This window comes from Chelonoidis abingdonii, chromosome 3 (assembly GCF_003597395.2).
Source record: "Chelonoidis abingdonii isolate Lonesome George chromosome 3, CheloAbing_2.0, whole genome shotgun sequence".
NCBI lineage: Eukaryota > Metazoa > Chordata > Testudines > Testudinidae > Chelonoidis > Chelonoidis abingdonii.
The window spans coordinates 169791234-169818397 of NC_133771.1; the positions used below are offsets into that span (position 1 = coordinate 169791234).

General features: G+C 49.0%; 1 protein-coding gene and 1 pseudogene across 1 annotated transcript in view; both read right to left on the reverse strand.

Annotated features, from left to right (window-relative positions):
• Window positions 1-16817, reverse strand: part of VASH2 (vasohibin 2) — a 68177-nt gene extending 51360 nt beyond the window's left edge. The window contains exons 1-3 of the mRNA XM_032769087.2: window positions 16725-16817; window positions 15602-16050; window positions 4025-4113 (exon numbers count right to left, since the gene is read on the reverse strand). Coding sequence (XP_032624978.1) covers window positions 4025-4113; window positions 15602-15877 — 365 coding nt within the window. The 5' untranslated portion in view covers window positions 15878-16050; window positions 16725-16817. The remainder of the gene's footprint in view (window positions 1-4024; window positions 4114-15601; window positions 16051-16724) is intronic.
• Window positions 16818-21740: 4923 nt separating this feature from the next.
• LOC142046635 (E3 SUMO-protein ligase KIAA1586-like) lies at window positions 21741-24749 on the reverse strand (annotated as a pseudogene).
• Window positions 24750-27164: the final 2415 nt, after the last annotated feature.

Below are 27164 nucleotides of genomic sequence, written 5' to 3' on the forward strand. Positions count from 1 at the left end.
CCAAGTATAGTGGTGTTTACTTTTTAAAATTAAAAATCCTACATATGCATTTCATAGTGTGACAGAGCCTCCTGTCTGCATCAGGCTGTTCCCCCCTTTAATGCACATTAACAGAGCTCGCTGTGTCTGAGTAGCAATCATGCACCAAGAGGTAAAGAAATTCCAGGTCCAAACCTAGCCCAATATATGTGCTCTCTAAACAACAGGTTAGCCAGGCCTCTCCCTCTCAGGTTCAGCTGTTGCTGTAACTGCTGCTGGTGCTTTGATCTTTATTGCTGCTCTGCCTGGCCTACCAAGCTTCCTGCTATTTTTGGATACTCTTCCAACTGCCTGTTTTCCCTCCAAATGGTCACCAGCCCCTCATGCGCCTTTGTTTCTATCTCCACTGCTTTTCTGTCCAATAAAGACCCAAAAAAAGTTACAAGAGGGCAGAAATAACTGCCAAATGGAGCAAGATGAAAGAGGCCAATTCAGTATCTACTCCTGAGGGCATTCTGCACCAAAAAAATTAAAATTCTGCTCACAATATTTTAAAATTCTGCAAATTTTATTTGTCAAATAAATGTGGAGGCTCCAGCATGGTACTGGGTAGCACCGGCCACTGGCTGCACAGAGGTGGGAGACACTGTGCAGCTCCCCCCGGAGATGAGGCTGCACCCAACCCCATGGGTGGCAAGTTATATACCCACGTGGTGCCTGGGCACCAGCAATATTCAGAGCCCAGGGGCCCAGCTCCACCAATGTTTGGGGCCGGGTGGCTCCACCTGCCGCCCCCCCCAAGTGCCCCCCAGGTCCCCCTTGTTGGCCCCATGCACGTCCCTGGGTCCCGGAGAGAGCAGAGCGTCCCTGCCTCTTCCATGCAGCTTGCCTCCCTGCAGCAACTGCTGCCACATGGGTCATAGAATATCAGGGTTGGAAGGGACCTCAGGAGGTCATCTAGTCCAACCCCCTGCTCAAAGCAGGACCAATTCCCAACTAAATCATCCCAGTTTGGGCTTTGTTAAGCCTGTCCTAGTGACCTCAACTCAACTGCCAGGGCAGACTGACTCTGAGCCTGTCCTTCCCCCTCAGACCCTTCTCTTTTCCAGTGGGACCCTTCACCAGCACAGCACTCCCTCCGCCACCCGCAATCACTGCTCCTGCCCTATGCTGGGCAAGGAGGCAGCCCCATCCCCTACCCCCAGTGAAGCTACAATCAGGGGCAACAGCAAGGGAGGAGGCACATGCAGCACCCCCCGGCACCCACCATGGGAGAGGCAAGGGAGATTCCTGGACCTGAAAGGGGCCCTAGGAGCACATGCAGTGACAGTGGTGGGGGTGAGTGTGCTGCTGGAGGGCGCAGGAAAACGGGGCCCCTCCCCCAGAGCTCACTGCTGCCGGCAGGGAAAGGGCTGGGGGGAGTCCTCCTCTCTGACCCCTGTCCCAAAGCAGCCTGCCTGGACCCCAAACTCACCTCAGCCCTGCCCCACCCCAGAGCCCTCACCCCCTACACCCCTACCCTCACCCTGAGCCCCTTCCACACCCCAAACCCCTCATCCCCAGCCCCAGCCCTCATCCCCCCTGCACCCCAACCCTCTGCCATAGCCCTTATCCACTCCCTCAACAGACTCTGGGACTCCCATGCCCCATCCACACCCCCTGCTCCCTGACTGCCCCGTCCAGAGACACCTGCCCCTACCCTCACCCTGAGCCCCTCCCACACCCCAAACCCCTCATCCCCAGCCCCAGCCCTCATCCCCCCTGCACCCCAACCCTCTGCCATAGCCCTCAACAGACTCTGGGACTCCCATGCCCCATCCACACCCCCTGCTCCCTGACTGCCCCGTCCAGAGACACCCACCCCTACCCTCACCCTGAGCCCCTCCCACACCCCAAACCCCTCATCCCCCCTGCACCCCAACCCTCTGCCATAGCCCTGAGCCCCCTCTTGCATCATAAACCCCTCATCCCCAGTCCCACCCTACAGCCCTCACCCCACACCCAACTCTCTGCCATAGCCCTGAGCCCGCTCCCACACTCCAAACCTCTCACCCCCAGCCCCACCCCTGCACCTCCTCCCTCCCCGAGCCTGTACCCCCTCCCTCCACACCCCTTCCTATCCCCAAACTCCCTTCCAGTGCCTGCACCCTTCCTCCACCCCAGACCTCCTCCCCCACCCAAACTCTCTCCCAGAGCTTTGGGCAGGTGGGGGGCTGAGATTGGGGGGGGGCAGATTCTGGGCACCACCAACATTTCTACAAACCTGCCACCCGTGCCCAACCCTGACAAGCGCAAGGACTGGGCCTACCCCAAAAACATCCAAGGGCCCTATCCCTCCATGCCAAGTGCCCCAGGTATGGGCACGCAGGCTCAGCAAGGCAAGATCCAAGTGTGGAGGGCTTAGTGTGGGGGCATCCAGAGGTGGGTTGAAAGGGCTCTGTGTGGGGAAATCTGGGTGTGGAGGGCTTAGTGGGGTGGGGGTGTCCGGATGCTGGGGGAGTGAGGCTCTGGGGTGGGGATCCAAATGCAGCTGCTTGGGGCTCAGTAGGGTGGCAATGTGGGTGGCTTGTTGGGGTGGTCCAGTTGCAGGGGGAGTGGGGCTCATCAGGGGGGTTCTGAGTGCAAGGGGGTTGAGGCTCGGCAGGAGGGTCTGGGTTTGAGGGAGTCTGGATGAATGGGGGTTGGGCAGATGGGGAAGCACCTCCCCGTACAGGGATCCCTCCCCCTGCAGCTGAGGAATGATGAGTGCAGGAAGCATGGAGGGCTGGGAGCAGTTTGCATAGCTTTCTACAGCTGGGACAGATATCTGGGGGTGGGTCTGACAGATGCCATGCAGGGGAAGAAGTCGTCCCATCCTTCCCTCCCATCTGGGACTAACAGCTGAACCCAGCACAAGCCAGGAGCCACAAGCTGGATCTTCTTCAGTCCTGCCTCCTGCTCCCCAGTGATTTACCTTTCTGTTGGCACCCTGAGCACCCGAAACATACTGCTGGGGAGGGTCGCATGATCACTTGTGGCTTCCCTTTGCTTCCTCATCAGAAAGTCAATTTTCTGTGTGGAAGCACAGAAATCTGCAGGGGACAAATTCTAAGCATGTGCAGAATTCCCCCAGGAGTAAATATTCTGGCCAATGACTGCTCATTCCATCACTCTGCCCATGTGCCACGGAAACACGATCAATGTTCAGTGGTGGGGAGAGAAGGGGAAGAAATGCATGTAAGGTTCTGATTAAATCCATAAAAGCCAAGAAACTGAGAAGTGGCTCTCCTCTAAGCATCAAGCTCTACTGCAGGGCATGCTCACAGACGTGCGGGCCTCACTCGGGGGGGCTGGTTTGGAGAGGTCAAGACCAGGTCTCCATCTCCATTCCCAGCACTTTGCTTCCCGGTGGGGTGAGCAGCAGCAAAAGTCCCCAAGCAGAAATGCAGCAGGGGACTCCGTCTGTGAGCAGTGGCTCAAGTTGAGGGGAGGAGGCGGCCTCTTGCATGCCCCTCTGGAGCCCACCCCCAGGTAGCTGAGCAAGTGCAGCCCACCTCCTGGCCCAGGGGAAGCCAAATCCCTCCCTCAGTGAAAAGTGTTAGCTGTGGCTGAGAAGGTGAGGGTCAGATTCAGCCTGGAGGGGAAAAACGCTGTAATCACAGGCTGCAGCTAGATTGGGAAAGGGGTGGATAGTGGCAATGCAAACTGAAAGTGAGCTATAAGGAGAGGCTGGGATATATTACTCCAGGCGCCGTGAATGCTGATCATTTTGAAATTGGCTTATGAGGTTGTTCTGAACATTCCTATTCATATATAGAGTTGGCACTTCAGTTAAATTCTGCTCAGTGTCACTTAGAGCTAATTGTGTTGCCCTGAAGACCAGAATGAGGAACTCGACACTTAGGTGGTGTCACAAATCTCCACACGTGGTCGCAGAGTGGGAGTTTTTTCCCTCCTGAACTATCCTCTGCCTTTGCGGCAGCCTCGTGTTTAAGTTACGCCGTGGGTTCAGTGCAGAGTGTAATGACTGTGCCACCCACCCTAGGGCCAAACTCAAGAAGGATACTGCAGCATCTTCATGTAATTCTGTATTGCTTGAAGCCATTCTGGGATAGACATGGAGAGCCTGTAGTTTGGCACTGGTGGCACTGAAGGCTGAAAACAAAAAGGATAAAAAGATGATATAGGTTATTGCTTCCAGCACAGCAGCTAGAACAATTCGGCTCTCAAGGCAGGCGCTTAAAGGGATACAATTCAGAGTTTAGGGCCCGAGAGTGAAAACCCCATATGAAAGCAATCAGCCCCATGTAAATAGTGCAGATTCTGATCTCGGTTACAACAACGTGAACTATATGTTCACTGGAGTTACCCTGCATCTACTCTGGTGGGACCACTGGCATGAGGAAGGGGCAGCCTTTAAATATCATCCTAGACAGAGATCCTGGCACAGAAACCAAAAGTGTTTGTGTTTGAAAACTAGAAAAACCAATTTTGCTCAGATTAATGGAATCCCAGTGCTGGATTTGTTCCAGACTCTTCACAGTATTAATTTCAATTTTAATCTCTGGTTTTATCTATCTCAGGGGTTCTCAAACTGGGGGTCAGGACCCCTCGGGGGTCCTGGGGTTATTACATGGGGGGGGTCACAAGCTGTCAACCTCCACCCCAAGCCCTGCTTGCCTTCAGCATTTATAATGGTGTTAAATATATTAAAAAGTGTGTTTAATTTATTGGGGGACAGTCGCACTCAGAGGCTTGCTGTGCGAAAGGGGTCACCGGTAAAACAGTTTGAGACCCACTGATCTATTTTGAGAGAGAGAGTGCGAGCGATGAATGGAGACAAAGAGCAACTTTGACAATATAAATTTTTCCATCTGCTTGTGGAGTGCAGCACCTGACCCTAAGTCTGCTGGTAGGGGCAAAGCTCAAGGATTCATCAGGCAGTCCCAGCTCAGCTTTCGCCATACTATCCTGCCACATTATAATGGTCACGGGGGAAGGGGACTGCCCTCGCCTGAGACTGATTAACTGCCTCCCTGCTGAGGCTGTGGGGCTAGAGCTCAGGTGACAGCTTGAAGATCAGTTGGGGCCAGATTTTGGATGTCAGTGGGAGTTAGGAGCTTTTTGTAAATGCCACTGGGCACTTAAATACCTTTAAAAGTCTGTCCTCCAATTCATGAGAGACTCCCAGGCAGACGGCCTGGGCCCTGCACTCCTGTAAGAACTGGGTTGAAGGGCATAATTGATATGTTCAGATTGTGTTAACTATTTTTTATTTTGAAGAAATAACTGAAGCCATGAAGAAAGGGACTGGCACCCCACGGCTGGAGAATGTTCTTTGGTCCGCAGGCTGGTCAAAGAGCTCACTAGTTTACAATAATCTAATCCCGACCCAAGACTTTGACGTGCCAATTGTTCTCAACCCCAACCTGCGTCTGAAGAAGTTGGTATTCACCCACGAAAGCTCACGCTCCATAACGTCTGTTAGTCTATAAGGTGCCACAGGATTCTCTGCTGCTTTTACAGATCCAGACTAACATGGCTACCCCTCTGATAGTTTTCAGTGGGAATTTGGGACATTCAGTGGTTCACAGGAAGGACTCAGGCATTTACTGGTTCCAGCCTTTTTGGACAGGACCATCTTCAAGGTCAGTTCTAGCTCCATGCCCATTTAAAGCCAGTTTCACCAAATCAAACAAACAATGTTGCATCACTGCCTTGAGGAGACACATCTCAGTCTCTGCCCATCACGGCCAGTCAAGAACTTCGCCAGGATATTTACTAAAGCTCTTTCTGTGCCAGCATTATAGGGCTCATTATTTTACCCAGCATTCTTCATCCTTTTGTACGGGTGATTAATGAAGTAACATGACACAATACATAAAATAAATTAATAAAAGCCGTAACTTCACTAACCACTGCAGAAGCAGTAGCCAGACACCACTATCCCATGCATTACAGACATACCAATTTGTTAAGCATAAAGTTCTTGTATTAGGGAATCAAGTTCAGGAGGAGCTGTTTATTTAACATACTAGGCCAAACTTTTCAAAAGTGTCTAGCAATTCTGACGACTCCATTTTTGGGTGCCTGTTTGAGAAACCTTAAAGGGGCCGGGTTTTCAGAGAGTTGGCAATCAGCACTTCCTGGGAGAAAAAGGATCCCCTTAAAGTATCACAGGCTGGACACCAAAAATCACCACAGGTTTTGAATATGTAGGTCTTAGGGCCCAATTCTATCATCAGATACATGATACAATTCCATGGGAGAAACAAGTGATGAGTGCATGGATTGGAGTCCTTTGGGAACTGCACCCACACATTTGAAGACAAAATTGGCCTTAAGAATTACCTCCCCATACCTTGTGATGGTAGAATAGTTTCAGATTGTTTCCCAAACTCCTGAATATTTCCTCCAAATCCCTTCAGTAAATTACTATACTGCAGCTATACCCAGTTCCTATTGCCTAATACATTTGGACTTCAATTTATCATTTTAAACTAGTTTGAATGCTGTACTGAACAAGTAACAACTGCAGTCATTATAAGCCTAATTTCAAGTAGACAATGTGTATTTGTAATAATGATATTAACACAGACTGAGCAATTCACACATCCATGGGCTGGGTATCAGGAGAGCAATCTTCAAAAAAAGAAGTTGAAATCTTGACACTGTTCATGCCAACAGCAAAACTCCTACTAGTTTCAATAGGTCCTTTCACCCAAGACAGGTTAGGCACAAACTATAGATTTTAGACAATTGCTACTAGCAGCAAGATGCGCCATCAGTCCTTTTTCAAAGGAAAACAAACAGACCACATATACACACTATCCTCCAACATCAGCGACATGGAGAAATAAAGTATGGGAAATCCTTTCAAAGGAAAATATGACAGCATAGGATCAAGAGATTTATAATGTATGGTTACCATTTTAGGAGTTTGAACAACAACAACAACCACCACCAAACAATAAGACATTGTCCAAACACAAATGTGTCTTTTAACGGTAACAAACACAGGCTATGAAACAGATTTGTTAATACTTGTATGGAAAGTTCACGTCTGTTAATAAGGTTTTTTTTTAAATAGCTTTTAGGTGAGAAAAATATTTGTCAGCATCAACATGGGTAGTGTAAAGAGACTCATTCAGTATTATGGTAACACTATGTTAAACAGAGTGATCTGATTATTATATCAATCTGTAAGGTCTCTCTAAACAAAATCTCACTGTTATAATGTTCATTATTTTGTCTCTGATATTTCCATGGCAAGGACTTGTAAACCTGTTAAAGCCTCCTAAATAAATTAATAGTCGAAGAAATGTTTTGTGTCTGCCAGCAAAATATTCCCCTTTACTTCTTGCAACCCAATCACTGGGACACTGTGCTGCTGCACACAGACCAGAAAGTGCCCGAACTGCAGGAACTGCACACAGAGTAAAAATGGTGAAAAATAACATGGACTGTTTCAAATAATTTCAGGTTTAGTCATCTAGGCTGCTGTAAATGTAAGAGTAAAATCACCCCTTTCTTTTTATGTTACACAGACACACCCAGCATTTGGGTGGGCTATGCAAAAGCCCTCAGTGTTAGCCGTACTCTGCTCCCAATGTGAAATCTCCCACTGACTTCCAGAGAAGCTGACTCAGGCCAACGCCAAGCACCCCAACCCTTTATGTTTGTACAGCACCTAAGAGACCCTAATCCTGATTGGGGCGCCTGGATACTACCACACTATAAATAATCAATAATCTCACAGTGTCCCATTAGGAATGACTAGATACTGAAGTTTTGTATGTATGTGAAGTCAGAGAATGCAGTTTAAAATGATTTTTTTTTTTTAATCATGTGAGGCGCACACAGGCTCTCACAGACAGACACTACATGGCTCAGGAAAGGTCAGATTTGCAAGACTGTTATGCTTGAAACCATTCCGCTATCAATTATGGTAAAGCATTAAGGATGGGTCTGCCTGGAATCCAGGGAGGCCAGCCAGGGAACCCCGCTGTGTCTCAGAACCACACAGCAGACAGTTTCCCCCCAAGGTAGAAACCAAGGACCTGATCCTGTAAGGCACTGAGCACCTTCAACTTCACTGATTTCAGTGGGAGCTGAGGATGTTCAGCATTTCAGAGGCAGTGCTCAACACCCTGTAGGTTTGGGCAGCAAGGGGAAAACAGACATTTGTTTTCTGTGGAGCTCTCCATGCTCCAGCCCGCACTGAATTTCCAAGTGCTTACACCTCAAGCCCTGCAATAATACTTTCAAACATTGTGTGCTCAAACACACAGGGAACCTACAAGCAGTGCCAGAGTGAGAGAGAGGAAGGTGGCTGTGGAGGCACTATGCCTATGGGTAATGACTCCAGGGCACTGGGCAGCGAGCGCTTCTTTGCAAGTAGCTCCACAGGCACCATCCAGTGAGACTGGGTCCTCACCAAGACACACATCTCTGAGGCTACTAGTGCTGATGGCACTGCTGGCTGGCCTCCCTCACTTCTGCTCCCAAAGCACAAGCTACCTGCTACAGCTTCCTGAGCCCTCTCAACCTCTTCCTCCCAGTGAACCCAGGCTGCTCAGACTCAGATTTGGCCTTCATGCTGTGACAGAATTCAGTTCACGCATTCAAGGGTAATATTTGTTGGATGTGATACACCAGGCAAAGCAAGCACCTCAGGTTGAAAGCCTCTTATAATAAAGCCTGGAAGCAAAACAAATTAGTAGAAGTTAAATAGCTTAACTCCAGACAGGCCACTCTTCAACTTTCTTCTCAGCCCCCCAAACTGCTAGGGAAAGACTTAACTACAGCAAACAAGAGATACATGGATAGCCAGGACAGGTAACACTGAGACAAATATTTCCCATGTAGGTCTGAAAACCAATATAATGCAAGAGAAATCTGTGGGCCAGCCTCTCCAGTCTGTTAGGGCAAATCCTGCAGAGAATTCATCTTCTCCATTACCAGAAGAGTGATAGAAGCAGCTTTATGAGTCACTCTCCTATCCCAGCAGAAAGAGAAGGAAGGGGCATGTTGGAGAATGGGGCAGGGAAAAGGGGTAGGGTTGCCAGGCATCTAGTTTTCGACTGGAATGACCAGTCAAAATGGGACCCTGGTGGCTCCGGTCAGCACTGCTGACTGAGCCATTAAAAGTACAGTCAGTGGCGCAGCGGGACTAAGGCAGGCTTCCTACCTGCCCTGGCTCCCTGCCTGCCCTGGGTCCACACAACTCCTGGAAGCAGATGGCATGTCCCTGCAGCTCCTAGGCGCAGGGGCCACCATGGAGGCTCTGTGCGCTGCCCCTGCCCCAAGTGCTGGCTCTGTTGCTCCCATTGGCCAGGAACTGCAGCCACTGGAAGCTGTAAGGGTGGCGCCTGCAGACGGGGGCAGGGCGCAGAGTCCCCCTGACCGCCCTTGCGCCTAGGAGACAGAGGGACATGTCACTACTTCTGCAAGCCTCCTGAGGTAGACACAGCTGGGAGCCCACACCCCAAAAACCCTTCTGCACCCCAACCCCTTTCCCAGCCCTGAGCCATCTCCTGCACCCAAAGTCCCTCCCAGAGCCAACACCCCGCATCCTCTCCTGTGCCCCAACTCCCTGCCCCAACCCTGACCTCTTCCTGAAACCAAAATCCCTCCCAGAGCCCACACCCCCTCCTGCACCCCAACGCCCTCATCCCTGGTCCCACCCCAGAGTCCACAACCCCAGCTGGAGCCTGCACCTCAACCCTCTGCCCCAGCCTTGGAGTCCCCTCCCGCACCCTGAACCCTTCATTTCTGGCCCCAACCCATTGCTGGTATGCCCATCTGGAGCCCTCCCCACACATCCCAACCCCCTGGCCCAGCCCTGAACCCCATCCTACACGCCAAACACTTTATCCCTGGCCCCACCCCAGAGTCTGCACCCCCAGCTGGAGCCCACACCCCAACCCCTGCCCCAGCTCAGAGCCCCCTTCTTCACCCCAAACCTTTCATCTCTGGCCCCATCCCAGAGCCTGCACCCCCAATCGGAGCCCTCCCCCCACATCCCAACTGCCTGCCCCAGCCCTGAACCCCGTCCCACACTCTTTATCCCTGGCCCCACCCCAGAGCCTGCACCCCCAGCCAGAGCTCTCAATCCCTCACGCACCCCAACTCCCTGCATAGCAAGTGAGTGAGGGTGGGGGAGAGCGAGCGAAGGAGAGAGGGGGAATGGAGTGGGTGGGGCAAAGGTGTTCAGTTTTCTGCAATCAGAAAGTTGGCAACCCTAAAAGGGGGTGTGGTGGAACAAAGCTCCATTGCAACTGAGCTTCCACTTGCTTAACATCCATGAAGAATATTATGCCAGTGGCATAAGGTGGGCTGCCCTGTTCCGTCCTAACTTGCCCTGGGACATGCGGCCCTACATCAAGGAGCTGCAACCAGTTCCCTGTACCCTCCCCTCTCCACTCCATCTCAGCAGAGCTGACATGGCCTGGAGAATCAGAATGATATTGCAGACAGTACAACACTTACACACTCGGGCCCAATCTAGCACCGTGGCAGTCAATAGACATTTTGCCGTGGTTTACAATGGGAGCAGGAGCAGGCTCTATAACAACATTGCCACCCTTAGCGCCAGTCAGGGCCTGACCATCAAAAGTGCTGAGCACCTGCAACTCCCACTGAAGTCAACGGAAGCAGTAGGTGCCCAGCCCCGCTCAGGATCAGGCACTTGCTGAGGGTGATATAGTTCCATTTAACAGAGTCCTGAGCTGGCCAACCCAGCACAGAGTCAAGAGGCTGATCAAGAAAGACATTGTGCCAGACATATCTAGCTGTTAGAAGGGCAAGTTCTTCATGTCGATTCGATTACCTGAATATCTACAGAGGGGTACAGGTAACTGCTTTGAAAATCGTGTTAGTTCTAGTTCCAGTATTCACGGGGATGGGAAAAGGAAGAGGTGAACAGGTTCTGTGTTTGATGAGAAAGATGGATCTAAAAGCTAGCCAGTGGATAACACCTATATTGAAGTGAAACTTTCAGTATAAGCATCAAACAGCCAGGAGTTTGCATAGCAAATTTAAATAGAGATAGAGAGCTTGAATGCTGAAGATTATCAACACTGTGTGGGCAGGTGTTATTCTATTTGCAATTATAGAAGCCAGCATCTTAAATAAATACCAGAGGTTAAAACCTAGCTCCACTGAAGTTTTGCTCATGACTTCCATAGAGCAGAATAGGGAGGAAGGATGGTCCTGTGGTTGAAGCACTAGCGTAAGCCTGGGGTGATCTGGGTACAGGCAAATCACTGGGCCTCTGTTCCCCATGTGTAAAACAGGACAAAAGAACTTCCCTACCTCACAGGGGTGTTGTGAGGATAAACACACTAAAGACTGCAGAGTGCTCAGATACTAGGGCAATGGGGGGGAGGGGAGGACAACATATAAGTACCATGTTAATATTGTTGCATATTTTGACAGAGCTGTCAGATCAAAAGTCCTATGTCTCCTCAAGAAATTTCAGTTTCAGAAACCCATTAATCTCCTTCGCCTGTGCTGTCCCCACAGAGGAGTCTCTCTTCTCCTCATGCAGGAAGTGAAGTGACATGGACCCTACTTTCTGAAGCACCATTTGCTGCTCTCATTTGAATATCAAGGGAACACATACAGTTTGTCTTCAGTGGCACTGACTGACAGCAGACAGCTTACTCACTGCAGAAAACCACCTACAGAGGAGTGTAACACAAGTAGAAATAGCCTGTGGAAACCTCCCTCCAAATAATAATAATACACTTCTCTATAGTGTAGTTCACATCATTTGTGTACTTACTCAGAGATTAAGTAAAATACATAGGGCCAAATTATTCTTTGGAATAACTCCACTGATCACTACAGTTATGCTAGGGATGAATTTGGCCCATGGAATCCAAGAGAACTTCTGAAATTTATATCCGAGGACTGTCTTATACACAAAGAACCCCAAAAGCTAAAAATCTCAATTCGCTTTATTATTTTTTTTTAATACCTTGAGTAGCACTAGCTGGATAAGATCATTTTAAACTAACATCTTTTAGCACAGCATTTCTCAAACTGGGGTCTGCAAGGGTACTCCAGGGGGTCCGCCAGCCCTGCTGATCAACTCCTCCCTCCCAGTGCCTCTTGCACGCTGGGGAACAGCTGTTCAGTGGTATGCAGGAAGAGCTGAGGGAGGGAGGAGGAGCTGATCAGTGGGGCCAGCAGACCCCCTGAAGTACCCTTGGTTCCTGGCATGCAGGAGGTGCTGGGAGGGAAGGAGAGGAGTGGGAATGGGGTGCACTTGGGGGAGGGGGCAGAAAGAAGCAGGGAAGAGGATGGGCAGGGGTAAGGTGGGGCCTTGGGGGAAGAGGTGACATGGGGGCAGGGCTTGGGGCTGAGCGGGACGCTTGGGGGTCCACAAAATTCTTAAAATCAAGATGGGGGTCCTCGGTTGCTTAAGTTTGAGGACCGCTGTTTTAGCACATTTACAACTAGGCTAAGCAACTAAGGGTAAGTTCCAAGCCTCCAACTTGCATTTTTCCATTGAGTTTACACCTAGAGTTGGCAACTACTCCAGATAAAGGTGCTAAGATCAGTCCTCCCACAATTCTATCTGCTCATTCCATACAAACAATGCATGAAATGCTAACGCAGCAAAGTTTTAATCTCTCACTTAAAGGCGAAGTGTGGCTGTCTCAATACTATGCCCTCAAAAACAGAGCACTCCAGTCATAGCCACACATCCCAACAGATGCAAGACATCTGTAATGGGATAACTGAACAGCTGAAGGAGCACAGAATGGAAGGAAACATGAACCCAGCCATTCATGAACTATAAAGTGAATGACAGATTAACAGAGACGTATGACAAAGGGGCAGATTCTGATCTCATACCAATGTTATTCAAGAATAAGTCCACTGAAGTCAAGAGGGCTCCCCCACTATAAGATATAGGTGAGATCAAAGTCTGTATTAAAGCCTACACAGAGAGGAGGGATTGTCCTGAGGCTAGTACTTTTCACAGGACCAGGTTTCCAGCAATATGGGTTCTATTGCTAGCCCTGCGACAGGCTTCCTACATGACCTTGTGCAAGTCCCTTAATGCCTCTGCACCTCAGTCTCGGCTGCGTAATACTTACTCACTCCGTACCCTCTCTTTGTAAGTACTCCCATTAATACTCAGCAGAGTGGAGCCCAGAGAGACTGTTGGGAGGCTTCATTCATTAGCCTTTGCAAGGCACTTTGAGAGCCAAGGCTAGCTGGCACTATAGCAAAAGTACTAGCTAGAGTACAATTTACTAGGCACTGATAATAAACTGAAGATGGGGGCAGGGTGGGAGCAGGGATAATCCTGAAGATGCTGGCACTTCCAAACCCACAGCTCAATCAGTGTTTTAGGGAGATATCTTCATTTTCAGAAAATCCAGTGTTGGGAGGGAAAGGGAGAAAATCAGCCTTGTGTTTCTGTAATTTACATCTGTCCCACTAACAGCAACCCAACAGACAAACTCAGAAGCTGCTCACTGCTCTACACTAAGAGGCAGTGAGTCTAATGCTAAGATGATGAGTTCAGTCAAATGCAACTTTCTGGAAAGGGAGGAAAACTCATTGCCCATCACTGGGAATTAAGATGATTCAGAATCCAAACTGAACTCATCAAATTCACGCAAGTAGCTATGTGAATAGAAATCATGCTCAGCTTTTAGTTACTGCAAGTAACTAAAGAGATTAAAGATTTACTTTTTAGAAGGAGGGTGCAAGCTAGTGGACTCTCTTACCAGCTTGAGCAAGATCAGTGCTACACCAGTGACTACTTTAGGCCCCAGTCTCCAGGCAAAAGTTATTGGTTAACCAGACACTTAGGCAAAATATCAAAATTAATAAGTTCTTTGGCCCCACACGGGCTACAGCTCCCAGAGACTTTTCTCTCACCTCTCTCAGGCTGTGCCCTGACCCAGGGACTCCTATAGGAGCCTTTCTATGCCCTACAATTCTCTCCTTCCCCAGCCCATTTACCTAGGACCCATCCAAGAGCTAGGTTTCCATTTCCTATTCCTTGTAGTTCACCAGCCCAACTGAACATTTGTGGGCCTCTATAAGGACCAGGTGCTCTTCAGGCAATCACTTCTCCCCTGGCATCAGCTGGGAGGCAGCTAACTAGCCACAGATGGGACTGGGCCCATTTCCCCTTAAAGATGCCAGTCATCCAGTGCCAGGAGGCCTCCTGTTGCACGATAGTGGAAGGAGAATGGTAATTCTTCTCCCACTGATCAGGAATTAGTAGCCTGACCTTTCAGGAAAAGAACACATGAAACTATCAAGTGTCTAGTCTCACAGGTATCCAGTGTTCTCTCTACACTATTACGAGGCGCCCATGTACATAACATCGAATAGGGATTCAACTCTGAAGATACTGAAATACAGTGAGAAAAAGAAAATCACCACCAGTGCTCCCCAGCATTCAGCTATATCAGGTGGCCTTCAGGGTGCTGGTATACTTGGAATGTTTCTGCTCGTTCACCAGTTGCTTCATCAGTCACCAGAGACATTCTAAGTGTAGGTCATATGATGCAGCAAACCCTTTGGGACTGGAAAGCAAGGGGAGATAATCAAGTCCAGTATGTGCTTTGCTATCTTCTAATAGCAAATAGAGATGCTGAGCAATAGCGTAGTCCTCAATGGAACTCCGATGTTTCAGTCCTTTCTACCCGAGGGGAAATTTACAGGTACAAGGCGGCCTACACACCTTGTCTAGCCCTCTATCCTCCAAAGGGAAAAAGTGTGCGTGTCTTACAGTCTATATACCACTATCACCCACACAAACCAGATTAAAAATAAAGGGTCCACAAGAGAGTCTAAATCTAAAGACAATCACCAGGAAAAGTGTTGCCAGATACACAAAGAGCAGAACCTGCTAAAAAAGACATCAGTACTGATGCACTGTACAAGATCCCAAATCCAATTTCTTCCTAACACAAACTGACTATGGCTGAGCTGAAAGATGCCACAAGACATGATGCAAGCATATATATACCTACCCCTGGAAATTTCCACTACCTGCGTCTGAAGAAGTGGGTATTCACCCACGAAAGCTCATGCTCCAAAACGTCTGTTAGTCTATAAGGTGCCACAGGATTCTCTGCTGCTTTTACAGATCCAGACTAACACGGCTACCCCTCTGAATCTAAATATAAACCCTTTGGGGAAGGGACTATCTTTTTGATCTGTGTATGTACCCCACCTGGCAAAATGAGGTCCATGCCTGAGCTTCCTAGGTGCTGAAGCAATACAAATAACAGAATATGGTGCTTTATCTCTATTAGGAATTTACACTGAGATAACTTAATAGTTACCTCACTGTTAAAAAAAATATCTTTGCAGCAGTGAAGACTTGCGTTGCCATCGCAGCATTAGAACTGTCAACAAATAATTGCAAATATATACATATATTGGCAGAGACCAAGCCTAGAAACCCATAAGTGATGTTTTCAAGAAATTATTCGTGATGCAAAACAGTGCTTAGAATGGAAACACTTAGGCAACCTTAACTATAGCTGTTATTTGCACACAAGCTATCACATACACACACGTTTCATGAGAAAGAGAAAAGCAACTGCTGTACTAAGTTTCTTAAGATCTCAGGATTCTGCCAAGTCCTAGAGCCACTTACTTTAGCCAGGTATGCAGCATTTCTTATCGTCTCCACCATCTCTCTGCCTGCAGGGTGCACCTTTGCCACATGCACCCACATCCTCTCCCAGGTCTGCCCATCGATAGGGAAGCCACTTTTATTGACGAGGAAAAGCAACCCTCCATCTTTGTCTTCTTCTTCCGAGCCCCCGTTGTTGGCAGTGCTGACAGGCCGTGCATGAGTGCTCCTTGACCGGCCCCCTTTGGCTCCCTTGGGATGGGGGCAGTGGTGGGCATTGGAAGTAGAGCCTGTCATGATGGGTTTGAATTGCGAGAGCAGTCCAAGCAGGAAGTATGTATACAGTTCAATGCCACAATAAGGAAGCCATATCCATCTCTCACTTTCTGACACAGCAATCAGGTAGAGTGGTTATTAGCTAAAATTAGCCAGCGTGAGTACTGCTCCGTTTATTCTCCTGCGGGCTGAATCTAAAACCAGCAGAGAGTGAGAAGGAGAGGAAAAGAGAAAGCATGTTAACAGAAGAAGAGGAGCAGAGTTTATGCAAAGCATTCAGCTCACTGCATCACCTAGGGCTGGCACACAAGAGGATAACAACATGGCTAGATCCCTTTCTGTATCAACTAAGACTGACAGACAAAAGGACAATAGCAATCTGGAGAGACAGCTCTCTGTAAAACTCTCGAGGGCATCACACAAGGGTGACAATAACAATCTACCTAGATCCCGCTCCATATTGCTCCTGGGGGTTCCTAAAGGGGGATGACAAGTGACCTGGACCTGGCTAGATCTCTCTGCTTATCACGCTTAGGGCTGTCACATTAAGAGACGATAGCACTCTGGCTAGATTCCTGTCTGCATCACCCTTTTAAGTCTGACACAATGCTGGAGTCCACAATGTAAACGTAACACAATTCCCCTCGAACTAAACCCTGCACTCCTCTCCTCAGAGAGCCAGACTGCAGCACTGATACCATTATCTTAGGCTCGGCTGGAGAAGGGTCCGTTCGCAAGCGATCCCCAGCAGCAGAGAGCTGGGCTGGGAGTGGGTGGGTGCCTGCCTGCTTCCCCAGCTGCTGCTGCCGCCGGCCATTCTTTAACAGACATTCCACCCCTGCCATCAATCCGCCCCCCGCCCCCATACCTGGTCGCAGCGGGATTCATTGCACCAGGGACTCTCCGGGCGGCTGGGGCTGCTGCGGCTGCCTCTCTCGCCTCGTTCCATGTTCCATGATTGTTACTCTCTGACACGTAACCGTGTTACCCGGCAGCCGCCGACGTTCCGAGCGCCCCTATTGGCTGCCGCAACAAAGAGGGGCGGCCCCAGGAGCTGGAAAGCCACGCACAGAAGCTTTGCCGAGTTCTGGTTGGCTGTGATCTTGCCAGGGGGCAGGGCCAGTAGGAGAAATCTGATCGTTTAGAGCTGGAGAGGTGAGTTGCCGTCAGTGTCTGGAGCGCACATTGGTTCGATTCGTTTAGATCATAAACCGGAGTGTTACATCTGTTAGACATTTGTACGTAGATGAAGATTAATTTTGTAGCACCAACAGTATTCTATGTCGGAACGTATATTTAACATACTGTACTAATTATTCTAAATTAAAGTAGGTTATTTATTTCTCTGGTACCCACAGATTGCAAGACACTTCACAGCTACAATCCCTGTCCCAAAGAGTTGACGATCTAAAACCTTAGTCCTGTAATCAAATCGACATTTTCATCTATACAGTTCCACTTACAGAACCGTGGTCTAAAGCAGAGGGTCTCAAACTTCATTGCACTCTGACCCCCTTCTGACAAAAATTACTACATGACCCCGGGAAGGGAAACTGAAGCCTGAGCCCAACTGCCCCAGGCAGGGAGGCCAAAATCAAAGCCAAAGGGCTTCAGCCCCAGACAGGGGGGGTGCAACCTAAGCCCCACTGCCCAGGGCTGAAGCCCTCAGGTTTTGGCTTCAGCCTCAGGCAGTGGGGCTTGGGCTTTGATCCTGGGCCCCAGCAAGTCTAAGTCAGCCCTGGTGACCCCATTAAAATGGGGCTGCAACCCACTTTGAGGTCCTGACCCACAGTTTGAGATCCACTGGTCTAATGTAAAGTGCCACCCGGTCCACCACTTTTACTCTCTCTCCCCTACCTCAGTGGGTTGTAACCAGTTCACTATCATTCCAGTCATACACATCATCACACCAGGTTTCCCCATTTCACTTTCCCAGGGAGAATTTCCAACTCCTCTTCTTTATTGCCCAGATGCCAGTGCCAAGAGCAGTGTTGCTTGCCTTCACAAGTGATATCTTGCAGGGCACATACGCTGCAGCACAGCATTCCCCTGCATCCACCCTTCTGTTACTGCAGGATAAGTTATCTCTAAGCCACGGAGAGACTCCATCTCATGTGTCCCTTTCTTCCTTCCAGTGGAAGGTGCTGGGGAGAAAGAAAACGTATCCCCAAGGCTGAGGCAGAATGGGATTGCTGGCATTGCAACATGCTCTCCGGGAACCCTCAAGCCTTCAGCATCAGAACAGCAGAGCCTGGATTGGAGCAAGGGAAAGGCTTGTTTTCCACAGAATCCTTCCCATCAGGCTTGTAGCATTTAGAACAGAAATTGCTGTGGGAGTTAATGTTGCTCTAAAAAGAGCTGCCAAGGGGTGTGCAGCTTCTTGACAACACAATGTGCACTGATTTCGCTGAGAGGATTCCCCCAAGCAGCTGGGGGCAGGGGGGCAGGACCTTATTATTCCTTACCTCTTGTGACAGGGGTGTGAGAGTTTTGTAGAGAGCCAGAGGCAGCTTTCTAGAGGATTAAATCAGAAATTCCCTATGGAACCTAGGGGCTGCAGCCTATGGCAGGAAGGAGCCAGGTGGCTGTTGGAGTGACTCTCGGAGGAATGCTATGGGATAGCTCTCTGATCACCCCTTCACTCTGCTTCTTCCCACACCCACCTTTGGGGTAATTCCATCACCTCCTCCTTAGTGCGTGCGGGCTGGGAACCAGATACGGCAATAGAGAGGTTGCTCACTCAGCCCACGCACAGGAGGATCCATTGCGGCTCAAGTCCTCCTGCTTGTTACAGCCCAGAGGAATGCATGACACTGAGCCTAGACTATGTGACTGCATTAGTCACCAACAGGTGAGTGTGGCAGGACAGGTCACATAACATGTCTACAAACAGCTTCTTCTGGACTGCTGAGGTGGGGGAGAGAGGCCAGATTCCATCTGGCTCCTAAGGACTCTGAGGAAGCTCTGGGATCTGGAGAGAGGTCTCTGAAACCTCAGGATGTGCAGGTTTGGAGATATGTGGCTCCTACCTAGTCCAAAGTAACCTACCGTGCTCCCCCACAAAAGCCATATCAACAGGCAACAGTGTAAGTGACCCCATGCCTCTCTATTTCCTTGGCCACATGTACCGTGTCCTTTTTCTGGTGGCTAGTCCAGAAAAAGAGGACAAGAGCTCACTACTGCTACCACCTCAGGGATTTGTTGGGTTGAGATCAGCTGGTAGAAGCATGGAATAGCGACAGAATCTGGGACTTCAAGCCCCTAGAGTGACCTCTTACCTTTATAGACCTGCCCTTTCATCATACACAGCTATTTTAAAGTGTACTGTGATTGTAAAGAGACACATTTTCAGCTCTTCACCACACAGGACAAAGGCCGCAGTATTCATCATTAACTATTCATTTCTACTCTCCTGGCTCCCAAACTGCTTTTCCTCCCTACTGCCACCAGCCACCTTCGAGTTCTCCCTCTTCTCTCTCCGTTCTGCTCACTTGATTGCAGCAGCTCAGTGGATGGTCCAGCTTTGTTTCTTCACTTCCATTCTTCTTCTCTTCTGTGGATGGCTGCATTTGCCATTGAGCAGCCCAGCAAGAGGGCTGTGATGCCATGCCTGGCTGCCAAGGGGAGGCAGAATGCCTAGAACCAAGTTCCAAATCCTGGAGGGAGAACGCTATCTCTGTCTAGTGGCTGCAGGAGACAGCCACTGCAGGGGACCCAGCCACCCCCACCCTGGCTGTGTTCCTGTAGCCCAGAAGCCTGCTGTCCTAGTGCCAGTCCAGCACCACAGGTCTTCGGCCTCATGGACGGTCATCCCTGGGAAAGAGACACACACACACACATTTTTCATTCTGGTCGCAGTACCTGTGTCCTTCCAATCCCATTGGTGGCTGCACAGTGGACAGAGTCCTTGTTGTGTGCCTAGCCCAACAGAATTACAGGGCATGGTGTAGAACAGAGAAAGAGACACACAGAGACTCATCCTCCAGCCGGGGTCAGTCTGAGAGAAATTGGCTGGGGTCCCAGTCTCACTCTTCTATCAGGAGCCATTTCCCAGCTGGTAGAGCCGGTAAACCCCCTCCCTGGCCTGCCGGCTGAGGTCCTTGGCTGGGTCACCGATGAACAGAGCCAGCTGTGCCACATGGTGACCCATCCTGGGGAATTCTGCTGAGTTCTAATGGAAGGGAGGGGGAGAGGGGACTCCATCAGCATTTTCCTGCCAGCTCCCAGTCCCCACCGGGCCAGGACTCTTCTTTCCCTCAGCCCCTCTGCAGGAGATGCTAGAGGACAAGATCTAGAGCTAGACCCTTAATTTTCCCTGCCCACAAGGGAGCCTGGAGCACAAGGATGTGGGCAGAGCCCTCCATGAGGACTTGCTTCCCCAGCAGGATCCCCACACCTGCCTCCCGCTCCTCCGATTCCTGCCCACTAGTGACCAATCTCAGAATTTCTCTCATCTCTTCTCCCCAATCTTCAGTCCCACAATCCCTGCCCTCAGCTGCCCCTCCAGCACCAGCCATCCCTGATCCATTGGCCTGGGGAGACCCCTGCCCCTCCTATGTCTCTGTCCTTCCTCCAGCTGCTGGGCTTGCTCACCACCATCCTCTCCACCACAGCCGCCTTGCAGCACTGCAGCTCCAGTGTGTTCTGCCCTCTCTGCTATGCAGCGAGACATGCGGGGTGGATGGCGTGCAGGAAGATGAGCTGCTGGGCCTCATCCTACACCCACCAGGAGTGGGGTTAGGGGAGAGACAGCCAGTTAGCCAGGGACCTCCGTGCCCCACCCACACCAGCTGCAGGACTCAGGCCAGAATGGGGGATAGTGGGGACCTGCCCATTGTCCAAATCACTCACATCTCCTGCACAAGCAGGATCAGGAACTGGGACAGTGCCTGTGAGGGGAGTAGACCCTGGCTGGTGTGTGACAAACACCCCCATCTTGGGAATCCCAGATCACGGAAGAGAAAAGTCCCCATTAGGGCTGGTGGATCATCAGACACAAGAGCCTCTGCAGGAGGTCAGGGTGCTGGGAAAGGGCTGGACAATCTTAGTTCCAGCATAGCTGGGGAATGTTTGTACCTTTTCTTGGCTCTGGAGCTGCTCTTGGATGTTCTAGAGAGCAGCCTCCTCTATGGCCACGTCCATCCATTCCTCCTCCTCGTCCTCGGAGTCCCTGGGGGTCCCTGCACCAGGAAGAGAAAGGGACAGGGTGACGCCTGCTGCCACTCGGGGGAAGGCCAGGCAATGTGCCCCCTTCTCACCTCCGGGACCCAGGGCAGATCGAGCCCCACACTCCCCCTCTCAGTGATGCCTTCAGCCCAATGTTCCCTCTAATTTTTGACAGGCTGTGTGTGCAAAAACATTCTTCTGTGCAAATTTTTGAAGCAGAGTTCTAATTTGTGTGCCATGAGGCAAATGTGCCCAAGTGAGTAAAATGCTTATACATTTAAAAAGTTTTAATTTGCAATTTGTGATAATAATAGTTTCACACCATGTTATTTTATGTGTCATTTTTAAATACTTAGCAAAAGAAAATGTAACTATTCTTCATGATGCAGAAGTTAGTTTTAAGCATTACACTTCATGATCTTTTTTATAGACAATCATGAGCATATATCAAGCACATATTAATCATGATCATTATCAGTCCATAGGCTTCTGCCTGTTGGTGTCCACTTTCACATTTCATTCTATACACATGTCCGAAAAGATTTTGATAAACATATAATAAAGACAATTTAATAAGTATGACATTATGTCAATTTATATGGGTTTTCAGATAGAGACATCATAAGTAAAAAAAAGAAAAACAAGAGTTTGTGTTTTAAACTTAAAATTTTCCTAAAAATATCAATAAATGATTATCAGCCAAAAATAAGATATGTAATTACAAATGCATTTTAATTTCCTTATTGGTCCAAATGTCAAAGACTGCTAAACTAACCTTACTGTTTTTCCTGCGATCTTTTTCCTTTGCCCATTCAATATAAACTCTGTCCAGATCTATCCATCCTCCATCCAGTGGTAACTCTTAATACACGTCAGCATGTCCAAATGATCTACTTGTAAACGATTCTGTAGTTTGTTTTTTAGAGTGTTCTTTAAGCTAAAGCCACACTACAGTTTGCACTTGATGCTAGGAATGTTCCTCCAATATCCATCAACTTTGCAAGATCCTGAAACTGTTTGTTCTGGTGAGCAAATGTCACCATACTGGGGAAACTTAAAACCAATTGGCTTTTGATTCTTTCAGCCACTGCAAACTTGAAGTCATTGTACTGACTGACTATAACAATCTCTTCAGCAAGAAAATCTTTGTATATTGAACATAGGGATTTGACCTGATGAATTCCAAAATTGAAGTCACACTTAACTATTGCTGCACAATCAAAAGTGGACTCCTCCTGCACTTCATCCTCTGGAAACCTGTCTGCCAAATGTGCACACAAGATGTTTATGAAAGTTATTGTGGAACTAGTATCAATTTCATTATTTTCTTGAGAGCTCATATCTAAGAGAGCCTTAACTTTGTCACTCCATAAGACTGACTCTCCAAGATATTGTCTTCTGGTCTTGTTCAGTTTAACTTGGGCAAAGTGAAATGCTTCAAGAGGTGTAAGGCCCTGTTTCTGGAGCAGGGTGGGTAGTGAAGCCAGCGCCGACAAAACATCATTCAAAACTTCTAATGTTATTCGGTATTCCAGGGTATTCAGCTTTTTGTGGCAGTATTTAGAAACTGGATCAGTATCTTTGTCTTGCTCAAAATATTCCAGAAGAGGCTTATAGCTGTGAATAATTGCTCAAAGTGCCCAGAAAACTAGCGCTCTTCATTGAGTGGCCTGAAAGCCACTGACTCACATTCAGAAGCATCTGCTATTTCTTGAAATTTGCATTTTCTCCTGGATGCCCAACAGAACACCATATAGACAGTTCTCATTAAGGTTTCGATGTCTCTTGTCAGCTTGACCTCTTTCCATGCATCGGAAATCCCCAAGTCTTCCCGGTGTGCAATGCAATGTTGCTTGACTAAGTGTGGAATATCACATTTCAGCTGAGCCGCCATGCCATTGAGTTTGCCCAGCATCACGGATGCACCATCAGATATGAACATCACCATTTTCATTAGATCAAGTTGGTGTTTTTTATAAAACTCTTTGATTGCAGGCACTATTGAAACAGCATCACATTCTTGCAATCGTAATAGTCCACCAAACTAAGTTTTATAATCTGTGTCGCAACCCTAAACCTATGCTCAAACATGGCATCTGTATGGCCAATTGTCGGTCAAGGGGTCACATTGGTGCTGTGTGCAACACCGTAGTGCCGTGTGCTACCCTATGGTGTGGTGTGCAACATTATAGTGCTGTGTGCCTATTCTCAAACCTTCTGTCTGGTCAATTGTGGATCAAGTTAGTGCCATGTGCAAAACAGTAGGGTGTCGTGTGCAAAAAAGTAGTGTGCCGGGTGCAGATCTTGTTTACGTAGAGGGCACCAGCTCGGAACCTGGAAGGCGAAGGAGCTAGGGACCAATCAGACGCTGACACGAGTAACAGTCTTCAAATAAAACTATGTCTCGCGCCAAAAATGGCAGGAGTATCTGCGTGTTAGCTGAAAGGCCTGATCACCCTTTCAGCCAGGGTCTCCTCCGGATTTTGCCGGCTCGTGTCATGTCGTTTTGTTTTGTTTTTGCATTATTTCCCACCAATTCATCATGCTCTTGGTGTCTGTACTGCTGGTCAGCTGCGCTTGGAGTGTGGTATGTGCATTTTAATTTCTGTAAATACTCTGTTTCCTTAGCCTCTTTCTTCTTTTTCCCCTTCCTTTACTTAGTGCAAAGTTGTGTATACAGTTTATGAGAGCCAAATTGTTGTATTAATTGCTATTGTGGTTGGTTGGTGTATTTCACAACAGTCAGTTAATGTGAGTACAGTTTACTCATTTTGTGTATCTGCTTTGGATTTTAGTGAGCAGTTGATCATAAATCGTTTGGTTTCTTGTTGTTGGATGTAAATAGACTGTTTCAAGTTGTGTATGGTTTTATTCTGATAGTATTTCTAGTTGATAAATTACCCTTCCCTGGCCCAAGTTGCAACTTATCCCCGTTAATAAACAGCCACATGGTTTGAAATTTCAATCTGTCACATTTTGATTTTCCTCTCTCAATCAAATACTTACTCGAACCTGCATTGGTCTTGGACAATCTGCAGAATTTATGGATCTATATTTAAAGTAGAGTATCAAGTATCTTTTAATGGATATATCGGCTTTCATCAACTGCTAGAGTATGAAACATTGCCGATGCTATTTCATGCATGAGGTCATTTTGGACAATGCAGTTGATAATTTCAAGAAATTCAAAAGCATAATTTTTACTTCTCCTGCTCCCCGGTATGCACACATACTTTTCCATATAGTCATTAATATCCTGAACAGAAAGCACTGAGCTGTTCATTTTAATAGCCAACAATACATTGTCAATAAGAAGCTTGATTTCTTCTGGGTTTGAGCGCTTGCATTGAAGATTAATTTGCCTCCTCTGCTTTTCAGCTGGACTTTCAAGAATCATGCTAAGCAATCTGCTCTTTACGGAAGGGTTTTTGTTTCTAAGTCTTGTTACACCATCTATATGAGACTCATTTGACAGATGACACTTTAAGAAATCCAACTTCCATATACTGTTCCACATTCTTCCCACTGAAAATTCTCCCGAAGCTCTGGCATCTCGACAGTATACACAAACCACACTGTTGTCCTCGTCATATGTGAATATTTCACAAAGTTTAACAATTATTACACTGTGTGACTTCGGTGTAACCGTCCCTATAGTCTCATCCAGCCATCCAGATTTAAATGAAGTTGCTGTTCTTTTATGCTTTAGACCTCTAGACAGTGACATTTGGGGATTGATTTTTTTACCAGATTGGTTTATTTAAAATTAACGCTCTTATTATATGGCTACTATTTCAATGCGCTTAACAGTGTGACTCAACAAAAGGGCAAACGGGAGATCATTCAGATCAGGATACTGGAAGTTTGTGCATAGCAAAAAAAGTGGAAAAATGGTAAAACATCACTAGTAAATGTATGAAGTCCAATGCCTTTGAAATATTTCAGTGATGAAAACAACACTTACCTTTGTTCATTTCTGGAAAATCTTTGCAGTTCCTTAGCAACTACGGCCAGGCATTTTAACTTATTTGCACATACTTGAATTTGTACACAGCCAAATGAACAGACTACAAGGAGATGTGTGGGTCCCGACCGTCCCGACATCATTAACTTTCCACGTTCGAAATGCTGGCGGGGAGGGGTGCAAATGATTCATTGCCCTCCTTTCCCTTTCCCGCCCTTGCCAGCTAGTAGAATCTGGCTGTGTTGATAGATGGCGGGCAAGCAATGTCAAAAGTTGCCCGTAAATGATATTTTGGCCTGGCTCTGATGTAGTATTTCATTTTTTGTGCGCTCGGTGTTTTGCTGTGCGTGCGGGATTTAGGATCTGTGTGTACGCGCACATGTGCACCGCTTAGAGGGAACAGTGTTCAGCTCCCAACTCCTTCAGGAGCCCACAGCAAAGAGACCCCCACACACACTGTCTTGGACTCCCTAGGAGGTTCCTGTCCCCACCCTTCAACTGGAGGATCAAGGACCAAAGTGGCAGCATCTAGTGTCAGTGGGGTTCCCATGGCTCAGGCCAGACACCTGGGCTGGGGACCCACCCCCATAGCACTGGTTGAGGGCCTGGCCTAAGGGTGTTCACAGCCCCCCCCTCATCCTTCCCTGAGCCCAGCCTGGCTCCTCACCTGGAACAAAGCAGCGATGCCCTCGGCCTCACTGCTGCCAGACTCCCAGATGCTGCTGCTGTCCCATGGGGAGCGGGACAAGCTGCTGGTGCTGCAACAGGGATCCTCCATCTCCTGCCCTGCAGAGGCTGGAAGGTCCTCAGTGACCGGGCAGGGCGATGCCTCCTGCTGGGAATCAGAGCTGGGCTCCTGGGTTTGGTTCTTCCCACACAACAAGTCCCAGAGCCGCCCTGCCTGGCTCCCCTCCTGGGCTGGGTCCTGCCTGCCTAGCCGCATCCTGGGCAAGCTCCATTTTGGCCTGGCTGATGCCTCCCCTACCTTGACGCCTGCGCCGGAAGCGGGTTTCCTCTGCTGGAAGGCTGGGCACTTCCACCTCCTGGCCTGCCTGGGAGTTGGAGGGGTCACTCTGCTCCTGGGGAAGATGGCAGCTGCTTCCCTTAGGCTCTGGAGCCACCTGCAGAGCCTTCTTCTTGAAATCCTCAGGAGCCTGCTCATCCTGGAACCGAGCGGGGAGCAGGCGTGATTCTGGGGTCAAGGCAGCCTCTTACTAACCAGCCTTTTTGGTCCCTCCCCATCTCTACCCCAGCCAGAGCAGCTCCTCCTCCCCTCACAGGGGTGCAGGGAGTGCAAGCTACACACACTGGCAGGAGTTCATTGCATGATCTGCTCCCAACATTCCCCCTCGTCATCCTTGGTGCTGCAATACCCGGGGAGTCTCCTCCTTTTCGAGCACTAGGGTCAGTCACAAAGACCATCGGTTACTTTGGACAAGCAGCTCCCTCCTGCCGTCTCAGGCCACACTCCCCACAAAGCTAGAGAAGGAACAGAACCCAGGAGTTCAGACTTCTCCTGGGAAACCATTCCCCGCATCAAAGTCCCTAGGCATAGCAAGCCCAGGGCCCCCTTGTTTCCCATTGTTTTCCATGCTCAGCAGCTCACAGGGTCTGGCCCAGCTCAGAGACTCTCAGCCTGGGGAACAGTCTCCCACAAGGGAAGGGCTGGGAGCCCCATTGCTGGGACCTTTTCAAACACACTGGAAATGGCTCTGGAGAAGGCCCTCTCCGGTCTGAGAGCAAGAGGCTCCTGGGGGAGGGTTGCAAATCCAATCTCCTTTGGGAGAGATTCTCTCCTCCTCTTTCTGCCTCTCCCCAGACAGATAGGGAATGCCACAGAGGAACCCTAATGTCACTCACTTGCTCTAGGTGATGTTGCAATGGATGGCGGATGTTCAGGGTCACCAGCTGTCCCTCGCCCTCCTCCTCACCCTCCAAGCCCAAGGCAGGCTGGTGAGGGTGGTGACCTGAGGAGTTACCCTGCCCAACCAGCAGGCAGGGTGATGACACTGGGCGATTGACTGACTGTGAAAACAAGAGTCTGTCTTATTGTCAAGGGATGGAGAAACTCAGCCAGCAGCAGAGGGTGCATAACACTGCCCAAGTGCGGGGGTGACAGCGCCTCCCAGATCCTGACATCCCGGCACTTTACACACCTTCCCGGAGCCTCCCAACGCC